The 22,512-nt window shown below is 37.3% G+C and overlaps 1 protein-coding gene across 8 annotated transcripts in view; it reads right to left on the reverse strand.

Moving 5' to 3' along the window:
- Positions 1-22,512, reverse strand: part of NT5C2 (5'-nucleotidase, cytosolic II) — a 102,879-nt gene that overhangs the window by 7,289 nt on the left and 73,078 nt on the right. For 4 of the 8 annotated variants that reach the window (XM_049645662.1, XM_049645663.1, XM_049645661.1 and 1 more), the window contains 12 exons: positions 14,995-15,112; positions 13,634-13,729; positions 13,283-13,306; positions 8,823-8,914; positions 8,631-8,688; positions 7,500-7,593; positions 6,830-6,883; positions 4,189-4,272; positions 3,095-3,136; positions 1,884-1,991; positions 1,546-1,612; positions 674-844 (listed from right to left, as the gene is read on the reverse strand). In XM_049645662.1, coding sequence (XP_049501619.1) covers positions 674-844; positions 1,546-1,612; positions 1,884-1,991; positions 3,095-3,136; positions 4,189-4,272; positions 6,830-6,883; positions 7,500-7,593; positions 8,631-8,688; positions 8,823-8,914; positions 13,283-13,306; positions 13,634-13,729; positions 14,995-15,112 — 1,008 coding nt within the window. Of the gene's footprint in view, positions 1-673; positions 845-1,545; positions 1,613-1,883; positions 1,992-3,094; positions 3,137-4,188; positions 4,273-6,829; positions 6,884-7,499; positions 7,594-8,322; positions 8,412-8,630; positions 8,689-8,822; positions 8,915-13,282; positions 13,307-13,633; positions 13,730-14,994; positions 15,113-19,586; positions 19,680-22,512 lie in introns of those variants that run through there. The other 4 variants (XM_049645669.1, XM_049645666.1, XM_049645667.1 and 1 more) reach the window with 4 other exon arrangements.

Consider the following 22,512-nt stretch of genomic DNA (forward strand, 5'->3'; position numbering starts at 1 on the left):
ACATTATTCCAGTTAAGTCTCAACTTTATAAAGTAGGTATTATCCTCATTTTCATATTTGAGGAAACTAACAGTAACTTGACTAAGGGCATGAAGGTATTAGGTAGTAGAGCTGGGGTAACTACCTGACGCAGTACCTCTCCCCACACTGTGGGTGATGCTAGCTAGGACTGGCTGGAGAATTTACGGGTCAAACGGGTTTACATAACTAGACCTACAGCTCAATTGCATGTACAGTTCAGAGAATACAATTTGGCCTCATTCTCTACTTCTCAGAAGAGCAGGAAAAAAAAAAGGGATGTAATTACTACTCAAAGTCATCAATGCCCCCAACATCACAGAGGCTGGTGGCAGAGAGACAGGGAACTAGTATGTGTGGTTGGAAAATATGGGACTACAAAAGGAAGTGGAATTCACAGTTTAGTTGCTATAGTAATAGAATTCAGGATAGCAATATTCTGTCCTTAACCCTGAAAGAATGCAAGAGAAAGGCTGAACACCCGAACCTCTCCTATTTCCTCAAATTCTGGAGTTCTGTAAAATATCTGGCTGGAGGGAAGTATCTTTGACTACCTCTGCCTCCCCTCTCTTTCTCCCCACATATGAAGTAATGAGTTCATCCAAGAGGACTGATTCATACAGCTGGATATAAAATAAGAGTAATGGCTCCTTACAGCTCTTATCAGTCCAGACGTGCAGCTCCTGTGCAAGTTCAGGAATCACCAAGAAAGTTCGCCACCCTTGTCGTTTCTTTGATTTTAAAATGTCCCCAAAAATGTGATCTCCGATATACAAAATGTCCTTGCCCTTAGCTCCCAAGAGATCACAGACTGTATCAGATGAACCTGAAACAAGGGAATGAACAATGGGAAAACAAAAATGTCTCCATATTAAAAATGAGAATTCTAAGTACCATAACCATTAGATACTGTACTGATTAATTTTATTCTTATGCAAGGAACAGACTAGAAAAAGGGCTCACCTTAAAGACCCACCATTGTTTTTCTTTCATCATTCCTTTTATTGCCTCTAACGCAAGGCCTTCAGCTCCACTGTGCTAACCAGAGCTCTTGATAACCAAATCCAAGAGCAACAAAACTACATGTCTCAGCTTTAGTAAATATAATTCTCCCAAAGCACAGCCATTTCTCATCACAGAAGATCTGACATTAATTTTGTTTTGTTCAACAATTTCTCACTGCAACGAAATATGCATCAGTGTCCACAGGGGCTCCTAGAGGACCCCTTTGAGAACCACCTCAAATCATTCCAGGACACTGAGAAAAAGTCTCAAATACGTAAAAGGATGAGGAAACCCTGATCCTTTTAGTGAAAATCGAAGATTCGTTAGGACATACTAACAACTTCTCAAACCTGTTCTCTCTGACCCCTACTGCATTAGCAGGTGACTAAAGCAGTTACCTTCAGGAGACAGTATCTTCAGAATACTAAAGTATAACTGGCACTCTGCCAGGAGGACACCAAAGCTTTCACGATGAAATCTGAACAAAGACTTAAACTAAATAAAGGGAAATCTGTGACTCACCTCCTGAGTAGACGATGCCATGTTGTAAGGGGCCTGTGTAGGTACCAATTTTCAGCTTGCCAGTTTTCTGTGAGAAGAGAAGACTTTCTAATAATTTACTGTTCTATCACAATCTCCACCCAAAATGCAATCTGGATAGGCATCTAAATGATTGGCACTTTTGAATTATATTCTTTTGAAACTATTGGGCTATCTCAATTAAGATTAAAACTCTGAAATTCAAAAGAAAGATATGGATAATAAATTAAAAATACCTGTTTCCTTAGGAAGAATAAGAGTGGGAAAAGGAGAAATACGAAGGACAATGTGCCAGCAGACAGATCATCCTCTTGACTTACTGTGTCCACCTGACGCAGTACTGTGCCTTCTCCAAAAAAGAGTGGCTTCCGTGCATCCACCAAGATCAGGTCAAAGTAGGACTGCCATGGTCGATGGGAGCTCCCAGGCTGATGAGGTTGAGAAACAGCAAAAGCTAAAACATCACTCCTAACCCTTGAGGCACTAATATTTAATCTCACTCAAATGTAAGGAATGTAGACATATTAAGTATACACAGAAGATCCCACTATTGTATTAAAAACACAGTGTGTTAGCGGCCATATTCTTTTGGAAGCAGGCAAGGTGAAAATATAAATTAACACATTTTAAATCATTTCCTCTACTAACATTTCACAGCAATTTAACATATGAAGGAAAGTGTCCTCACACTCTGAAATAGGCAAAAAAGGCTCAAAGGGTTGTGAAGGAAAGATGCAAACTGATATTCAAGAAGACAATTTAAGAAAGAGGCAGATCAGCATCAGAACTTAAGTATACAAACTAACATGGAAATGTTACTAGCAAATTTTATTGGTTATGTTCTCAGAATAATGGCTCTAGGTACACATTAGCCTTTGGCTCATACTGGAGGCTCGTCACGGCACTAATAGAGAAGTTATGCCCATTAACATGCTTTCTATCCTGAAGTGGGACCAGGGTATTAAACTTGTAAGGTCAAGCTGTGCTTTTGGGTGACCTTTTCAAAACAGAGATTTACTGATATTTAACCAAAGAAGGACTAAATCCCACAAGGATGTGACTAGGCTGCAATGAGTATTCCTTAAATTTAAGTGTAGCCACACTGTGGGAATGAAGACTTCTCTGCTAAATATCAAGGTTAACTGTTCTTGAACAAAACTCAGCAATAACTAAGAGTAGTATCTAGAAGTTGCCAAGAATATACATATCTTCTGTTTCTTTTAATCATCTATCTTCCTCAATGTGAAAATTCCTTACTTTGCCATACGAACTTAGTAACTCCACACAGAACTTCTTGGCCGTAATTATTCTGATCCCATCCTACTAAATAACACAAATATCTCCCCTTTATTTCTATCTACTATGTTTTCAAATCTCTAGCAATGTTAAACTACACTAGCTCCTGCATTGCTTCTAAGGTTAATGAAGATTTCTAGAGGAGTTCTGACAATTCCTGACTCTTAATATTCCAGGATCACTAAATGCATTCATTATTACTAAAAGCAATGGTCTGTTAAGTTACATATAGTACCTTGGGGCCATGTGGGAAATCGAACAGGTAAGTCATAATTTTCTGGAAAAAAAAAATCCAACATCAGGTCCATATACTACTTTTGCAAACAATATGCAGCACCTAAAAAAAACTTCAAACCCAACCTTTTCATATGACGTGTCTTTTTCAATACAGGATTTATCACATTCTTTTTTCCCCTAAGTTTATGAAATCATGGCAGCTGAAGCCAGAAATTAATGCTTCAACATAACAAACTACAGCTGACATTCTCAGTAGGACATAGGCTTCTAGGATGTAATTTTGTACACTTCATCCATATATCCCTACCAAATCCTCTTAACGGACTGGAATACATATTTGGAATTGGTATCTGAGGTCAGGGCATCGACAAAACTAATGACTCACATGGAAATAATATACGTTGGCCTCCTTACTGTTTATTGTTTCTAGACTAACCAAGCCAATGAACCATTAGATTTGTTGGCTTTGTAAGACTGCTTACTCCAACAAGTCACCAGATTTCTAAATCAAGATTTTGCATGAAGAGAATTGCAGAGCATTGGGCTTCTTGCTAGTACTATAAGCCTGTAACTGTCTTAGCAAAAATAAGATGAGGCTAAGGAGTTAAACTCGCTTTTCAACATGCTTTAGTCCTGGCAAAGAAATGTCTAAGTTAAAAGGTAGTAAATTTTGATGGCGAAGAGTCCAAACATCTTTGCACCATCTTCTGCTATCTGGCTCCCAGCAGCAGGGAGGGCATTTACACATATGCAGTAAATAAATGTGTGACTTCTCAAGTTGATATAAATGATGCACCAAAGAGACACAGAAGCCTTTTTAAAATCAGCACAAATATTTTAAACAACCTCCAAATTAAAACCTTCAAGTAACCAACTGTAATCAGGGAAAAGTCAAAAGAAATATTTAGAAAAATTTGAGAACCACTCCAATGTGGCCCTTAAGCCATATATTCTTTTTCCACTCTGCTCTCAAAATGATATGGCAAAAAAATACCCTCACTTAACGAGTGTCCTCATGATCTTCATTCCCAGTTCCTTAGGCCAAAGTAACTCCTCTGTGTAAATAAACAAGTATGAACATTAGGCACTTACATCTGTGTATTTATAGTCACTGTTGGTGGCAAGAAACACTTTCCCTACTTCCTTCATTCGACTCAGAAGCAAAGGCAGTTTTCCCTGAAATGTAATATGATGACGAGTGAAACACTAAACCACAAATACACAGTCACTTCAACTTTTGTCTACCTGAGTAAGCATAGGGGATGCGCTTTGAGGGTTGGTTGATTTCAGAGTTTTACATTTAAAAGACCACATTATCACTACGCGTGAAGTATTAAGCAGTATACGTGGTGTATATAACATATAGGTGTATATATAAAATGACACATACAGATGATATGCTTATTAGATATATCATTAAATATGCTTATTAAAAACACCTTGGGGCACCTGGCTGGCTCAGTTGGAAGAGCATGCAACTCTTGATCTCAGGGTTGTGAGTTTGAGCCCCACACTGGGTGTAGAGATTACAAAAAACAATAATAAAATTAAATTAAATTGAAAAATAAAACCATCTCTACCTTCCTCACGTTTGCCTCAGGAAGGAGTTTAAATTACTTTGTAATCTCTTAAAGTATATGAATCAGGTATATTAAAGGTGAAGAGAAGCTGATTTAAAACATCACCAGCAAAATACAAGGAGAGCATGAGATATGGCTTCCCTGTGTAGGCTTTTGTCTTGTATACCTTGTAGAATGAAATGCCATGTGCAGGATGGAACCTAGAAATGCTCAGACCCATCTGCAGACACATGAGGAAATTCTAACTCCTGATGAGACTGGAAAGAAAAGCAGCTTTTCCTTCTCTCACACTAAATAGGTTCCTTCACTCAAATTCTCCTGGACCTCTTGTGAACCCCTCAGTGTTCTCTCTTGAAAGAAGAGTGGAATTAGGAGTGGAGGGGAAAAAGGAAGTACAAAGACTGAAAACACTAAGAAATCTGTATCAAAGTACTTTGAAAAAAATACTGCATTCCACTACTCATAGTCTGTGAGAAAAGGAAGTATCTCATCTTGGAGCTGTGTTTCCTTCTTACATTAAAGTAATTCCAAATTTTTGCACCACTGGTTGGAATGCAAATTGGTACAGTCACTCTGGGAAACAGCACAAAGATCTCTCAAAAAGTTAAAAATAGAACTACCCTATGATCCAGCAATTGCACTACTATCCAAGGGATACAAAAATGCTAATTCAAAGGGGCACATGCACCCCAATGTTCATAGCAGCACTATCGACAATAGCCAAATTATGGAAAAGGCCCAAATGTCCACTGATGAATGGATAAAGAAAATGTGATTGATTTGTGTGTACATACGTGTGTGTACACACACACACACACACACACACACACACACACACACACACAAAATGGAATATTACTTGGCAATCAAAAAGAATGAAATCTTGCCAAATATTTGCAACAACATGGATGGAACTAGAGTGTATCATGCTAAGCAAAGTAAGTCAGAGAAAGACAAATATCATATGATTTCACTCATGTGGAATTTAAGAAACAAAACAGATAGACATAGGGGAAAGGAAGGAAAAATAGGATAAAAACAGAGAGGGAGGCAAACCATAAGAGACTCTTAAATATAGAAAACTGAGGGTTGCTGGGGGTGGAGGGAAGGGGCATTAAGGAGGGCAGTTGTTGCGATGAGCACTGGATGTTGTATGTTAAGTGATGAATCACTAAATTCTACTCCTGAAACCAATACGACACTATATGTTAATTAAACTAGCCTGATTTTTTCCCCATATTCTTCATCTAGCTTCCCTTAATATTAAAGATCTTACTTATACATAGTACAATGATCAAAACTAAGAAATTAACATTGGCACAATTCCATAATCTACAGATTTAAAAAATTTACTGTATAAACTTGGACAAGATATATGTAACCTGTGTTCCTCAGGTTTTTAAAAATTTTTTTGTTTTTGTTTTTGAGAGAGTGCAAGTGGGGGAGGGGCAGAGAGAGAGAGAATCTTTTTTTTTTTTTTAATGCATTTCTTTTAGAGAGAGAGAAAGAGTGCAAGTGTAAGCAGGGGAGAGGCAGAGAGAGGGAGAGAGAGAATCCCAAGCAGGCTCCATGCTATCAGCACAGAGCCCAATGTGGAGCTCAATCTCATTAACCGCAAGATCATGACCTGAGCCAAAATCAGGAGTCAGATGCTTAACCAACTGAGCCACCGAGGCACCCCAGAGGGAGAGAATTCTTAAGCAGGATCCACACTCAGCACAAAGCCCAATGCCGGGCTTGATCTCACGACCATGAGATAATGACCTAAAGTCAAGAATCAGACGCTTAACCAACTAAGCCACCCAGGAGCCCCCTTCAGCTTATCTACAAAGCAGAGGTAACAATACCTCACTCAGGGTTATATGGAAGATTAAAGGGCATGTAATCACTTAGTACAGTGATGTACACACAGTAACTACTCTAGCTGCTATTATCATTAGAGCTAAAAAGACAAATGATATACTGGATCTTCTTGCCAAGGAACAAACAGGGAAAACTACTAAGACCTATGTTCTGGCTGAAAATTCCTGGTGATTGTACTTGACATATATTATATCAAGACAAATTAGTATCTTCCTTTATCCATTTCATTATAAATAGGTTTTTTATTGATTTCCCTGATTTGCAGATCTATTTTCCCCTTTATTACTTACATCTTTGACTACATACTTCTCAAGATTTTCAACTGTCTTTTCCTTAAGGGAGCCCTACAGGAAGAAAAAAAGGAAAATAAGAACAAGATCAGTTTTTAATAGTTTATACTACTATCAACCCAAATGCATTTTTTAAGTATTTACAAAAATGGAAAGTACATAGAGATGGCCATGATACAGCAGATGTGATTTGCTGCAACTCTGCCTCCAAAAGGTATTTAAAATATAAAACTATGTTTATTTTAAACAAGAAATCAAAAGGTATTTCATATTTTATTCAGTATAATTTATAGTAAGTATAATTTTAATTAATGTATTAGTCAAACAGGAGGTATTTGGAAAAAAACAAACAATAATCATCCTCAAAGGTAGGGGGAAGTATAATCTTAATACTAAAATCTCTTCTAAGTTTGGGAAATGAAAACTGAAGTAAGAGCTGGAAGCCAAGCAGGATCACGGGAGGAAAGATCAGCATAACTTCCGAAAGTAGGACAAAGACAAGAAGAAAAGTATTTAGAGAGCTGTCACTAGTGGGCAAATCCTTTTTTTTTTTTTTTTTTTTTTTTTTTAATGGAAGAAAAATTCTGCTCTATTTGCACTTGTAAAGTTAATGTCAGACCACAAGACACAAGCCACAGAGTGAACAGGTGATGCAGCAGCTCCCAGGTACCTTGTAATGAACCCAGTCAACAGCATCTCTTACATCCTGGAACATACTCCGGTAAGACATGAAGAGGTCCCCATCTTTAAATCCTGTTTCACAGCTATACAAAGATGAAAAAAACATGACAGGGAATCCAAAAGAGGGTAAGTAAAATGAATACCAAACATTGCCCAGGGGACCCAAGGATTCCATGATCACATGGAAAGACTAGGCTAATTAGGAAAATAATTACTCCCTAACAAAAATCCATTTTGACAACCAGAAAGGACTACAGTGTTCAATGGAATACAATAATTGTGAACAAATACAAAGTGACAGAACAATATATTGAATGAAACCTAAAAGGTCAGTTCCAAAAATATCATGTTCTTTTACTCATCACTTTTAAGAAACAGGTTCCCATCAAAGAAACATTTAAAACTTAAAATTGGTCATTTAGGTGCTCTTCATCCTGACTCTTCTGATGTTTTCTCTAGGTACAAAGGTATTGCCTTTTTTCTATTTAGCTTAGTGACTTGGTGCCCCACCAGATTTAGTGCCTTGAAGCGGATAAGGCCTAGACAGGATAAGTTAGCCAACTCTGACACATACGGCTGAGCTTTCAGCAGTGGTTATACAATTTGCCCTAAAAAGGATAGGATACCTTGTTCAAGACTTAAACAAAATTTTACTTTGAGGAGGATAAACCATATTTACTCCTCAATCAAATCTTGCTGGGCCTGGGAATGAAACTAAACTGTCATCGCTGAATGGCTCCCGGGTAGCTGCTGTGAAATGAGTTGGGGGGTTTTAGTGTAATTCTGCTTGGACAGATAATCATCACACAAACCTCCCACTCAGTTGTCACAATTAGCACCTCTGCTGGCCGTCTTCATTCCCAGGAGAAGCCAATCAGAAGTGGTCCCTTCCAAACATGGCTGCAGCACACTGGCAAGGAGAGGGGGCCGTGTGGGAGGTGAGAGCCTGCATGGAGCTGCTGGTGCTGTCCCATCTCTCAGGCTGGCAATGTGGCATCTCTCACTAGCACTAAATTCACTTCAGAAAAGCAGAAAAGACCTACAATGGCCAGTTCTCTAAAACCCTGTACATTAATTTAAAAAAATCAATTGGAAAAAGAAAATTACACTATATACATACCTGGTATATCTAGGACAATTAGTAAAAAAATCTACTAGGCAAGCCAACAGGTAGGTCTCTGAAAAATGAAGAACAGATATTCATAAACATAAATGAAATAATTCAAACTTATTTCATTATCTCCCTTGAGCAAAGACAAATGATCATGAAAAGAAGGGAAAGCATCCATATATAAGCACAGAATGAGTCTACCTGGTAGGTTGAACAGTGTGTTCAGAATGTAAAATCTTTCAGTGTCATCCCGCTGGATAAATTTATTTGGATACTGCTCTCTAGTTTCTGGTCTGAAAGAAAAAATTTAAATTAAATGACATTCAAAAAATGAACATTACAACCATGAGAAATATTCATCATTCAAAAATTCATTCAAATATTTTGGTGGCTACATGCAAGGCAGGGTCTAAATATTACATGTGAGTAGCTATGAAGATAAACAAGCTCGGGTTCCAGCCCTTAAACAGCCCTCGGTCGGCTAAGGGAGGTGAGTCACATACACAAACAGTTATCACAAAGTAAAAAATCACAACTGTCACAAGAAAGTGCAGAGAGCTATGAGAAAACTGAGGAAGAGGAGACCATTTCAACTTAAGGGGTAGAAAAAAGTGAATGTGGGTGTGAGAAGAAGGAAATCTAGGAGGGATTCATGAAAAAGGTGGCACAGAAGCTGGTCCTTAAAGGCTCAGAAGATCCAATTCAGAAACTAGTCCAAACTGGGTACAGACAGGGGAGCAGAGGAAAATAAAGCTAGAAGGATGAATTGAGGCAGATCATGCTGATATCTTTCACTCAGAGGCACTCAGAGTGCCATCGACAGGTTTTTGGTGCCACTGACAGTCTTTACACAAAAGGATAAAACCATCAGAGCTAAACTGTAATAATACTCCATTAGTAACAGTTTTAGGATAAAAAGGAGAAAGAAATGTGATCTGTGGCACAAATGGCTACAAATTCTTTCCATGCCTTTGTAATGTGTGACTTTGCAGTTACTCCAGCTAAGAGGCTCACTCTCTCTCTCCACCCTCAAATAAACGTTTCAACAGCAGCAACTAGGGATCCAGGCAGAAACTCTGAAAACACCTGCATATTGGGGCGTGCTTACTCTTGCTGCATTTGGACCTCAGACTGCTGTGTGAGTGAGAGAGACAACCTGCTGGAGCATAAAGGCTACATACAGAAATGAGGAACGCCCACCACCGGCTGCCAATTGCCAGACATGTGAGTCAGGCCATTCCAGATCAGCTGAGCAACCCCAGAATTGCCCAGCTGACTCTCAGAATTTTAAGCTAAATAAAACAGTCGTTGTTTGAAGCCAACAGGCTTTCAAGTACTTCATTACGCAGAAAAACTAACTGACACAAAAGACTGGGAAATCAGTTAAGTGGTTATTGCAGTAGCCTAGATGAGAGCAGGAAGGGTCTCTCCTAGAGTGATGGGACAGGAAATTAAAGGGAAGCATTAATCATGAGAGACTACCAAGGTAAAATGAATTAAGACCAGGGGACTGATTGGCTGTGGCAGATGAGGACATGAGAATCAAAGATGATGCTCACATAAGGATGTCTCTGAGAGGGTAGGGTGGTGGTACCATTTACAGAAATATGAAAACTGAATAACAAGTAGGTGTAAGAGGAGTTTTATTTTGGAAAGTAAACAGATTTTTATAGGTGATTAATTAGAAACAAGGTCAAAAACTTAAAACAGAGATTCAGACTTAAGAGAGAACTGGGATCATCTACACATAGGTAAAAGGTGAAGCCACGAAGACTGTTATAGTGGATAATAAGGTCACTTACGGTGCAGAGGAAAAACAGAAGACTGAAATAGACCCAAGGGGAACAGTTAGGGTTAAAAGGAAAAAAGCCAGCAAAACAGACAGAAGTTGTTAGAGATGCCCAGGAACCTTGGAGAGTGAAATGAAACACTCCAAGAAGTTGAAGGGGACAGCATTAATTTAAAAAAAAATGTAGAGAGAAACCAAAAGGGAGAAAAACTAAAACATAAAAATGCACAATCCTCAGGGCACCTAGCTGGCTCAGATGGTAGAGCATGCAACTCTAGATCTTGGGGTTGTCAGTTCGTGCCCCATGATGGGTGTAGAGATTGCTTAAAAATAAAATATTTATTTAAAAACTGCACAGTTCTCACAATGAATATATAAAGATAACTAATCTAAATAAAGGACATCAAATTTAAAGTTTGTACTCAGTTTGTAACCTGGTAAATTCCTGCTTGGGTCTGTTAACTACCAATGGCATAAATTCTAGTTAAGAAAAGAAAATCACATTAGCTCCCTGTCTTAGTCACCCTTCTGAAATACGAGTGCCCAGTAAGGAATAACTTTGTAGAATATCTCATTTTCTAGCCTTCTAAGATTTTCTGTATTAAAAATTAAGGTGGAAGGGAATAGTAATGATATGCTTTCCTCAGTCGGGTTTAGTAAGATGCCACTGTCTCCTTAGATACACTTTCCTATTCTCTCCATCATTAAAAAGTAATTCCTTTACATAAGGATAGTTAACAGTTATTTATTAGGCAATAAGAACCCAAATGACTTATAGAGTTAGCAATTACATTCTGTTTAAGTTAAGTGTTGGGCACCTGGTTGGCTCAGTCAGTTAAGCATCTGACTTCAGCTTAGGTCACGATCTCATGGTTTCTGAGTTCAAACCCCACTCAGAGTGAGCATGAACCCTGCATTGGGTGAGCACGAGCCCCACTTCAGGTAAAACATTAGCCCCGCTTTGAGTGAGCCCCACTTATTTATCTCTCTCTCTCTCCCTCCCTCTCTTTCCCCCTGCTCTCTGCCCTTTGCTCACTTCTGCCCTCTTAATTGTCAAATCAAGCTAGCATGTATTTAAAATAAATATTAACTGGGGGCAGATAATGTATCCCAGAAGAAGGAATGCTAGACTTGGGAGCTGGGAGGAAAACTGTTATGGACTACTGTACTGCTAACTTTCTGTGACTCGTAGAAATAAATATGTGATCTCAACATTATCCCATCCTAGAACTTTAAAGGCCTTTGCCCCTGTCCAAAAAAAGAGGCCCCAACTCATTGGCAAGGTGTGTAAAGCAATTCCTGATGGAGCCCTAACCTCCCTGCCAGCCTCATCCACCAGTATGCTTCAATAGCTTGTTCTTTCCCTCTCTCTCCATCCTCAGCCTCTCTTTCTCCACAGGCTTTTCCTCTGGATTCTAAAGACTGTAGAGTGTTAAGTGCTGTTTGAATGATTCTGCATTACTCATAAATGGCTTATTTTTGAGGCACCTGGGTGGCTCAGTTGGTTGGGTGTCCGACTTCAGCTCAGGTCATGATCTCACAGCTCATGAGTTTGAGCCCTGCGTCGGGCTCTGTGCCAACAACTCAGAGCCTGGAACCTGCTTCAGATTCTGTGTCTCCCTCTCTCTCTGCCCCTCCCCTGCTCATGCTCTGTCTCTGTCTCAGAAATAAATAAAAACATCAAAAAAAAATTTTTTTAATAAAAAAAATAAATGGCTTATTTTTGAAACACTACTAAAAATACTTCCAAAGGAGCTATTTGGAAACTTTATTAGTTTATTTGGGGAAAGAAAGAAGATCTGTGGATCCTGAGTTAGTAACACTAATTGCAGTACTCATTTATAGAACAACTTCCTTTCCTTTTCCTCTCTGACTACCCTTCTCCATAACACAAAAATCCCTTTTCAGACATTAAAAAATAGAACCTTGGTTCATCTTCATTGAGATTTTGAATTATGGTACAATATCCATTTATAAAATAGCTTAGGCTGCTAACACTATTTGCAGTCACTTCACATTCTAAATCCTGCCTCCTGATATTCATGGATCTTGAACAAACCCCTCATGAGAGGAGCAGTGAAAGAGAGGGAGATATAATCACTGGCCTGCCCAGATGTGTCAAGGTGGGGTGTTTACTTCACACTGTTTGCACTATGTCTATGTGGAAACCTTTGAGCCTATGTAATTCCAGCTGAAAAATCTTATATCAGATGCTTCAATTCCAAACAGGGCACTGCTGTGATCTCAGATTTAAATGATATTCTGGTACACTTCCAGTTAGCTTGTGCCTCTTATCACAAAAAGTAAGTACCAAAAACACACTCTCTCTTTAAAAATTTCAATCCAGACTGTGTGGTTTTTACTATTTTGCCTTTGAAAATAATATATAGGAAAGTTATACAAGAGACTGACAGATAATCTATTTTGGTTTTAAGTGTTGCTCTGTGCCTAATGCAGTATCAGTAGTAAATTAAGTAGTATAATAGTGGAGAAAATATATAATTGCAAAGTTATGAGGACAAAAAATGTCAAACTGTGGTATTGTGATTTTTAAAGAAAAAATTGGGATGTTTCACCAAAAAATAGTAGACCAAAACATTGTAGACAGTAAATTTTATCTACTATTTACTAAGGCAGAAAGTCCGAGTTAGGGAGAATGGAAATATTCTGATTATGAAAATAAAGCTTACTCTAGTTTTAAATATTATCACCCTATTTTCATTTTTAGCCTGTTTTTAAAAAATTTAACCACATGATCAAGTATCTGAAGCTATTCATTAGAATATAAAAAAATCATATATTAGCTGTTAAAAATCTTAGTCATTTACACTGTTGTAATTTTACATTTTTCAAAGCGCTTTTATATACATACCTCTTCTGAGCAGCTACCTGAGAACTGTATTAAAAAGGAGAAAATAAAAATCTTAGAATTGCAAATAAGTCAAAGCCACTATAATTCTTTTTGGGCAAGTTTCAGGATTAGCTTTGTTGGATGCTATATAATTAGAAACCACTTAATTTACACAAAATGTAACTGCTAACTATATAAGTCCATTTGAGTCCTAACTGCCTAATAAATAATTGTTAAATATCCTTATGTAAAGAAATTGTTCTTTAATGATGAGGGAACAGGAAAGTATATTACATCTGGGGAGACCCATGATCTTCATTATTTTTTCACTATAAAAACACTAGACAGAGGCTAAAAGTTCTATGTACTCACCCTCTTATGAAGTTAAATCCATGTGCACAGACCAAGAGGTTTCCATAGGCATCAACTTTCAAAAGATTTCCATATAGTGTATCAAAGACAAGTCCCCTATATGCAAATAAGGACATCATCAATAATACAGGCAACAATCTTATGTAGTATTACTCAATCATCATAAACCAATGCCATCTTATTCAATCTTTATGAAGACTCAAGCATGTCCCAAACAATATAATCCTGGAGGATGAAGTGAATAAAATCTTAAAAACTAAACCCAGAGGGGCTCCTGGGTGGCTCAGTTGGTTGGGCGACCAACTTCGGCTCAGGTCATGATCTCACAGTCCGTGAGTTCGAGCCCCGCGTCAGGCACTGTGCTGACAGCTTGGAGCCTGGAGCCTGCTTCACATTCTGTGTCTCCCCCTCTCTCTGCCCCTCCCATGCTCATGCTCTGCCTCTGTCTCTCAATAATAAATAAACGTTAAAAAAAAACTTTTTTTAATAAAAAAAAAACTCAACCCAGAGTAACTAAAAAATATTTACTCTGTTCAGATAAATAATCACAACTGTTTTCTATAAGGAATAAGAGCTTAAACAAGGTATGAACCATAATTCCTCTTAATACACTGGTTCCATTCTAAAAGAGTCTTAATTTCCTTGGAGAAAGGAGCTGGCTTATATTTCCTTCTAATAGATGCTATATATGGGACATTCATGATGGCATCTCAAACACCATCTTTCTTAATCTTAAATCTTCCCTATCAAATCCAAAAATGCAAACTGCCAAGAGGCTCCCACTGACCAATTGAAGTGTGTCAGTAAAACATGTAACTGATCTCCAACAGTGAAAGCAAGGAGTATCTGTGATTACTGCCCATCAGTTTTAATAATTTTTCTTTCCCATAAATAGATCTTCTTCAGTAACAATAAACTAAGCTCAATTCCAAAACACAAAAGATATGGGGCGCCTGGGTGGCTCAGCTGGTTAAGCATCTGACTTTGGCTCAGGTCATGATCTCATGGTTTGTTAGTTCAAACCCTGTGTCAGGCTCTGTGCTGACAGCTCAGAACCTGGACCCTGTTTCGGATTCTGTGTCTCCCTCTCTCTGCCCCTCCCCCATTTGTGCTCTCTCTGTCAAGAATAAATGTAAAAAAAAAAAAAAAAGAAAAAATTAAAACCCACAAGAGATATAATGTACATGAAAAGTCCATAATATTAGAATCCACACCAACCAAAATAATAAAACCAGAAACAAACCAAACCATCTTTTCTGGTTCTTTTCTTTGACCGTGGTCAGGGTCAGAGATGCATTTGGAATTATTAATTTGGGGGATAGAGGGAAAGGTCTTAATCCAAAGAAATCTTGAAAAATTACCTGGTAGGGAATGTAGAATCATAAGCAAAGCTGAGCAGCTCCTGAGGATAGCCAATAGAAACTAATCTCTCCACAGTAAGCTCAAAGCCAAGAGACTCATACTCCGGGGACTTGTACACTGCACAGAGAGGAGGTTCTCGTTATAATAATAGTCAATGAAAATAAAAGGCAAATGAGTGAATTTCTACTTTTTCCCAACTCCCTCCTCCTCCTAAATAGGCCATTTTCTTCTTTTCCCTCAAACTCCATGTTCTGTACTGTCCCAAGTAATCATAGAACTCCATTGTTAGTCTGTGGAAATAGGTCATATTTTTGTAGGAGCAAGAGCGACAAGATGAATTATCAAACATTTCAGAATAATTCTTTCATTCTTAGGAAACTTTTTTTCCTTTATCTGTTCTTTCATGCCCATAATCTAAAGGCAGTTTTAAAAGAAACTAATATGCACAACAGCTGTGATATAAACCATGAGAATGTATGTAAATAGAAAACCAGGTAGAGAGGTCTAGATATGTTGAAGGTTTCGCTGATGTGTATAGTTCGTGTAGGAATCCTTCAAAATGAGCTTTTTTTAAAAAAAAAATTATTTTTACAATTACTATTTGGCTTGGTAGTTGCTTTATATGCTTTTTCCGATCAGCATAATTCTATTTGTCAGGATTAACTTGCTTTCTTATCAGCCCTAAAAATATTGTAAAGCCATCAAAATTGCATTTTACAGGGGTGCCTGGGTGGCTCGGTCAGTTGGGCGTCCGACTTCGGCTCAGGTCATGATCTCGCAGTTCATGAGTTTGAGCCCCACGTCAGGCTCTGTACTGACAGCTCAGAGCCTGGAGCCTGCTTCAGATTCTGTGTCTCCCTCTCTCTCTGCACCTCCCTTGCTCATACACTCTCTCTCTCTCTCAAAAATAAACATTAAAAAAAATTTTTAGTTGCATTTTACAACTTATTGCTGCAATATCAACCATAAAAAGACATGTCTGAGACAATTACGGAAATCTGAATGTGGACTGGAAATCAGATATTAAAGAATTATGACTAGGGATCAGGGGGGAGAATTGGAGGAAAGTGGTCAAAAGGTACAAACTTCCAGTTATATGATAAATAAGTAGTAGAGATATAATGGACAACATTGAGGACTTCAGCTAATACCACTGTATGATATATAAGAAATCTGTTAAGATAGCAAATCCTAAGAGTTCTCACCACAAGGAGAAACAAATTTTTTCCTTTATTCTTTCTTTTCTTTTTATTCTATCTATATGAGAAGATGAGTATTAGCTGAACCTATTTTGGTAATCATTTCACAATATATATAAATCAAACCACTGTGCTGTATGCCTTAAGTTTGTACAGTGATGTATGTCTATTTCTCAGTAAGACTGGAAATATACATTAAAAAAAGAATTAGGACTCATTTTATGAAATTTATGGAAGGATGGGTATGTGCAAGTATATGTATAGGATATATATCCTTATCTGCCAAAGAAGCCTACTGAGTTTGTTACAGGCGAAATAAGATGGATTTCAGAATATGGGAGTTTCTCCCTACTATTACCTATCTCTGAAATCTTATTCTATAATGAAAAAACTTTTTAGAATCATCAATGCAGTTCAGTATAAAGAAAACATTGCCCCTTTAAATAGGTTTCCTCCAAATGCAATATTTAGGTAAGGATCCTCCCACCAGTCTCTAGGAGAGGGTAATAAGCTATATTAAAGATAAAAATTAATAGACCTACAATCTTGCTAAATGCCAAATGAGGCAAAAAAAATCCATTTTTATCTCATAATAATGCTATTATTATTATTATTATTCTACCCACAATTAATACACAGCCTATGGCTCAAACTGATTTTTCACTGCAATTAGTCTACCAATCCAAATTAGTGCTAACATCTTAATGAGTACTATTCAACTTTTCCTTGCCAAAATCAATCTTTTAGAATATTTCTGGAACTACATAAAAGAAATCAGTAATACTTGTCACTTCCACAGAAGGGAACTGAGTGGCTAAGAGATGGGGAAGAAAGTATACTTTCATGTATGTACCTTTCTGTACTTTTTAAAAACTTGTAAATATTAATGTATATATATATTATTTTTAAATTAAGTTGAAATATAAAAAAAAAAGCAGGTGAGCTTTCAAACTCCTTTAATAAACATTTATCATATTTAAAAAGCCTAAATGTTTTAAGGCCCTTAGGAGAAGGAGGCCCTTGAGTCTCATCAGAACAATGCCAAAAGAAGCTGTCGTTTCTTCTGTTGTGTCAGGGGTAAAAATAATGCTAATACTAATATTCTCAAGACTGGCTATGTACTTTTCTCTGTTCAACTCCAGCCCCATCATCACCTTCCCCCACCAAAAAAACCAAAAAAACAAACAAAACAAACAAACAAAAAACCCCACAAAACAAAAACAAAAACCCAAAAAACAAAAACCAAACCCTTTTGGAATCCTTGAGGGTGGAATTCTTAAATCTAGATGATGTACACTGTGGTAAAAGAAGTGCTTATATATTCATTACACACTAAAAGGGTAAGAGCTGGTGTGCTATAATAAAACTAGAAAAGAAGTATTGACTGATGTCAATTTGAATTATTTTGAGAATATAATATCTCTCACCCAACACCGTGCTTCCACCCCAACTGAGAGTAAATCTCATTTTAACAAAATTTCCATAAAACAAAAACTGTTTCTCAATCCTAACAAAGTCCTACTTATTTCAAACAATATTTAATGAAACAAAATTCCAGTATAGCTAAGTAATGTGGATAATCCACTGACATTCATTCTTATAGGATTTGGCCCATATAAAATATTTTCAATTATTAATTTTTTCAGAAGGATAATTTGCTAGCTATGCCATAAGAATGGGAGGGGGGAAACCTTAATCACCTCCACTCATGCTCAGCCCTAAATGAGACATTTTCCCTAGTTAGACATCAGGTAATTATAGAGGGAGGGAGTAATGGTGATTAAAACCTGTGTTTAGGAGACACTTTGGATCAAAACCGAAATCCATTTTTTCAGAACTTTTAGTGAAGGAAAAAAGACCCGGGGACGGGTGAGGAGTGGAGGGAGGAGGGAGATACCTCAAATCCCCATTTTGTCAGCACAAACCCTAGAACAGCAGATAATAAAACACTACACACTTGCCACACTTCTGTTTATTCCAGGGCAGAACCTCCCAAGTGTTCAACTGAGGTAACTTTCTAGTAATTCCACCTACAGAAACAAATACTTTAAATTTCCTTTTACTCAATGAGTTTAGGGTACTTTCCAAAAATAGAATGTATTTTCCCCATTTGCTGACCTGAAGTTACATACATAGCAAGCACAAATATAAGCTTAAGGCAGAACTTAAGTCTCCCTCACTCTCATCCAAAGCTCTTTGTGGCGAGGCATTATACCACTGTTAAACATGAATTTCTAGATTACATAGGCCATCAAAACTTAAGCCTAGGTGTTGAAACACACTGTCCTCCCTCCAATTTCTTTCACCTAGTCCAAAACAAACTGCTCCTCTAATCAGGTGGGAATGGATTTAGCAAAGAGAGTTCAAGTTCCACTTTGACAACACTATCTATTTCACTGAGCTCTATATTAATCAGGAAGACCTACAAGCTATTGACATTTTCTCATAAGCTTCCCGGATAATCATTTCAGTAACACAAATTCCCAGGTCATTAAATCATCTGCTAGAGCACTATACAGTACAACCAGGGTTGGAAAAGCAGACTGTAGCTGCACAGAGCAGAAGGTTAGATGTTTTGTTCTAAGTGTCCCTTGGGAATAATCACAATTTGTTCTGACCTGGTAGCAAAAATGACTAGTCCTAAAGCCTACAAAGTATCACCATTCCTTGAAAAATAAATAAATAGAAGCAAAACTCCCTTTTTAAATGACCATGCCCTTTAAAGTCAGCCTTGATATATGTGGGGAACCATATATATGGTCTCACACTGTGCAGCTCTATGCCTCTCCACAGCTGCAAATGCTCTAACTTCAATTTCTCTCCCCAAACTGGCGAATAAGTGATGCGTAGCTTCAAACTCAATTCTTACGACTTTCAAAATGCAGCCAACAGATTCAGAGTAAACATAACCTCACACATTCACTGCTTATTTCTTCTTCGAGAAAGTCCTCAGGCCTATCCTAATTTACCCAATGTTCAAAGACAAAGAAGAAGTTCTTTCAAGGGCCAGAGTCCAAAAAAGAGGACTGCCTGAGCCACTAGGGCAGCACACGGTGTTCTCAGGTTACGTAACTAGACTATAAAGAGAACAACCAAAGCTTTGAAAGCCGAAGCTACTGAGTGCATTTAAAGATATTCTTTACTCCATAGTCTGTAAGGAAAAAAACAGTTCTCCAAAAAATATCAACTGTATGTTGTGGGGATCAAAGTTATGGGCTCTGTTTTGAGGAAATGTTGTTCATACAAGATAGAACCTATGTTAGAGGAGACCATTTCTTTGAAATGAGCCAAAATCTTTCTGCAAGGAAGTCTAAATTCTCATGCACTTTTTACCTTTGCCACCAAGACACACTGTGTATAGTTTACAGATTTTAGGAAAAGGAAGGGCAAACCTCTAGAGAGGTTCCAGCCTAGCAGAGTGCTGCTGCCAAAATGAGAACTCACACGAGGCAGATGCAGATGTAGAGTGTCACTCCAGTCTTGAAGGAGTTACACTGGCTCTCCTGTTAAAAAACAAAACAAAGCAACAAAACAAAACAAAAACAAAAACAAAAACTGGTTTTAAAACTGTTGCGATGGGCTGGAACAGAGAGACACCATTTGGATATTGGTATTTACAGGAGTTACTGTCCTCCTATTTAGAAGCCTCTGACCATCACTAGAATTTGTCTAAATGGCCGTAACAAAAGAAGGGTACTGAAGATCAGCCTAAGTACTGTCCATTATTTACCTTTTCTGACACCCTGAGCCTGGAGTACCAAGTCTGATCCTGAAATGTTAAGTTAAAAGATAAACAGAAAAATAAATCTATTTTGTTTTAGTTTATTTTCTCTAGCACATTTCAGGTTTACATAATAGAAACTAAATTCAGCTGGTAAACTGTTTAAAACTGAACTACAGTAAGTAAAACAAGCTAAATGAGGAAACAAGAATAAACCAGAGCAGTTTCACCTTGCTGTTAAGTACCCAAAGTAAGTCTACTTGTACCTAACTACCGACTTTTCTACCCTTCCAACACCTACATTTGCCATCTTGATACAGACAAGAACCAACGTCACGCTGCTAAAAATCTAACTAGATGTCTAAATGTGGGATAGAAGGAAAACTTTATTTTGATTCTTTCAGTGGATATTTGCCTTCAGTAAGCACAGTCATATTGCTCTACTTTCATAAAGTTAGAGAAACTACCTAGTTTAGTCAAAGAAATGACTTGAAGATACATACAAAATATTGACACTTTTAAGATATTCATTATGTTTAACTTTATAGGGAGTCATTTTCCCTAGAGACATTTACATATGGTTTGACTCCTCCCAACTTTTTTGGGAAAGGAAGATGGTACTAAATAGAACAGCAAAAATGACCAAATAGAATGTCTAAAAGTCTTACAAACATTAAAACTAACAGAAACCACCACCACCAATCACTATGAAAAACAAATATCCAACCCAACCACCCAAGAATAGTTACTTGCTTTTATGCCGTAAATGTGATTAATATCAACATTCTCTATTTAGGCTATGCAATGTTGGTTCTCTGAGACCAAAACTAGAAAAGGCAAATTAATTCACGTTTTCATCAGGGAACTTTAGATAAAACCTTTCCAAATCTCATATAAACATCAGAGGACTTTTTCCACTTTTCAAAACTATTTGAAAACCCTAAGGTAATAACATAGAGTAGAAATTTCTATCTCTAATCCAAGAGATCACAAATTATCTTTAAAAGATATTGAAAATTTCTAAAAATGACCTCAATTTTAATTGACTTAAAATACAAAAGCTAGGCACCATCCAACACTTTTAGTAATATAAAATGAACCCAACTCCCAAATAGCTAAAAACGTAGATAAACACACAAGGGGAGTTTGGAAGCCTGCCAATTTCAAGTCACTGCAAAAGTAAAATTAAATGGTAAGCAAAAGATTCGTTTAAAAAATTATTAAGAGTATTAGAAGAATGTTTATTTTAAAACAAAATGAAAAAATTCCCTAATTCCATTTTTTTCCCCTCTAAGAGCTTGTACACTTAGCAGGCATGTGTACTTAGAGTATTCTTTACTCTAATTTTTATTATTGAAGTATAATTGACATACAGTGTTATGTCAGTGTCCGGTGCACAACATCTACACATTATGCAGTGCTCACCATGATAAATGTAGTTACCATGTGGAAAGTAGGGTTTTCAATTTAAAACAGAAAAACTGAAATTTTGAGATAATAACCTGAAAAACCCTGCTTAACCAAAGGAGCTGCTTATAATTTTAAAACTGAAACAGTTTTTACATAATTTTTCCCCAAAATAAGAACAGTTCATCCCACTCAAACCCCTTTACTAAAACAAAACAAAAACACCTGTACTAAAGTTACAGTAATGTAACAAACATTTGGATGCCTACTGCTTACCAGGTACTAGATACTAAGAACAAAAAACAACTCGTGGTCCTTGGCCTAAAGGAGCTCAAAGTGAACTACAGGGATATATAATTAGGTATTTATAATCAATTTCAGAAGATCAATACCATGATGTGGCTAGGGAGGTAAAAAGGGACAGAGAAGGGGCCAATTAACCCAACCCAGGAAGTCTTCTTAAAAACTATGTGTGACTTATTCAGGCTTAAACAGACACTTCATTTTTATAACCAGTATCTCCAGGTACTATAAAGTTCACCAAACTTTCCAAGACTCAGATCCAGGTAATTTATCTGTATCAGTCTGTATCATCGTCAGATATATATCACTTGTATCAGTGTTCAACTGTTGTGAAAATGGGCTAAGTGTTGGTGCATGTCTTGCCTAAAGGGCAAAGCAGCTACTTAGCTACTCATACTCAGCCAAATGTTGCCAATTCTATGATAACAGCCAGCCTGAATTTTTACTTCTCCATTTTTAACTACTGACTCAATTTAAAAAAACAACAAACTAGTTGAGCCAACTATGGTCTGAGGTCTCAACTGGGTCCATGGGCAAAAAGTGCACAAAGTCTAGCATATACTTTAGGTCAGATACTTCCAAATAAGTTCTCCCACCTAACTGAAATGTTTTGAGTATCCTCTTAAGAGTCTTGAAGTAAAGAGAATTTAGGTACTTACTGAATTGTAAATCCAGACGGAAATAAATTCATTCTTCAATAACCACAGGGTATCCTAAATAATCCTGTTATTCTATTCATCTCAAAGAAAAATTGAGAGGGTGGATAAAAACCTTAGGAAACAAAAACTTTAGGCACTTAATTTGGTCTCTACCACAGTGCCGTAACAATTATGCCAGAAGGACTGTAATTACCTGAATTTGATTCCTTCCCATGGCTGTCAAACCAA

This window comes from Panthera uncia, chromosome D2 (genome assembly GCF_023721935.1).
Source record: "Panthera uncia isolate 11264 chromosome D2, Puncia_PCG_1.0, whole genome shotgun sequence".
Lineage (NCBI taxonomy): Eukaryota > Metazoa > Chordata > Mammalia > Carnivora > Felidae > Panthera > Panthera uncia.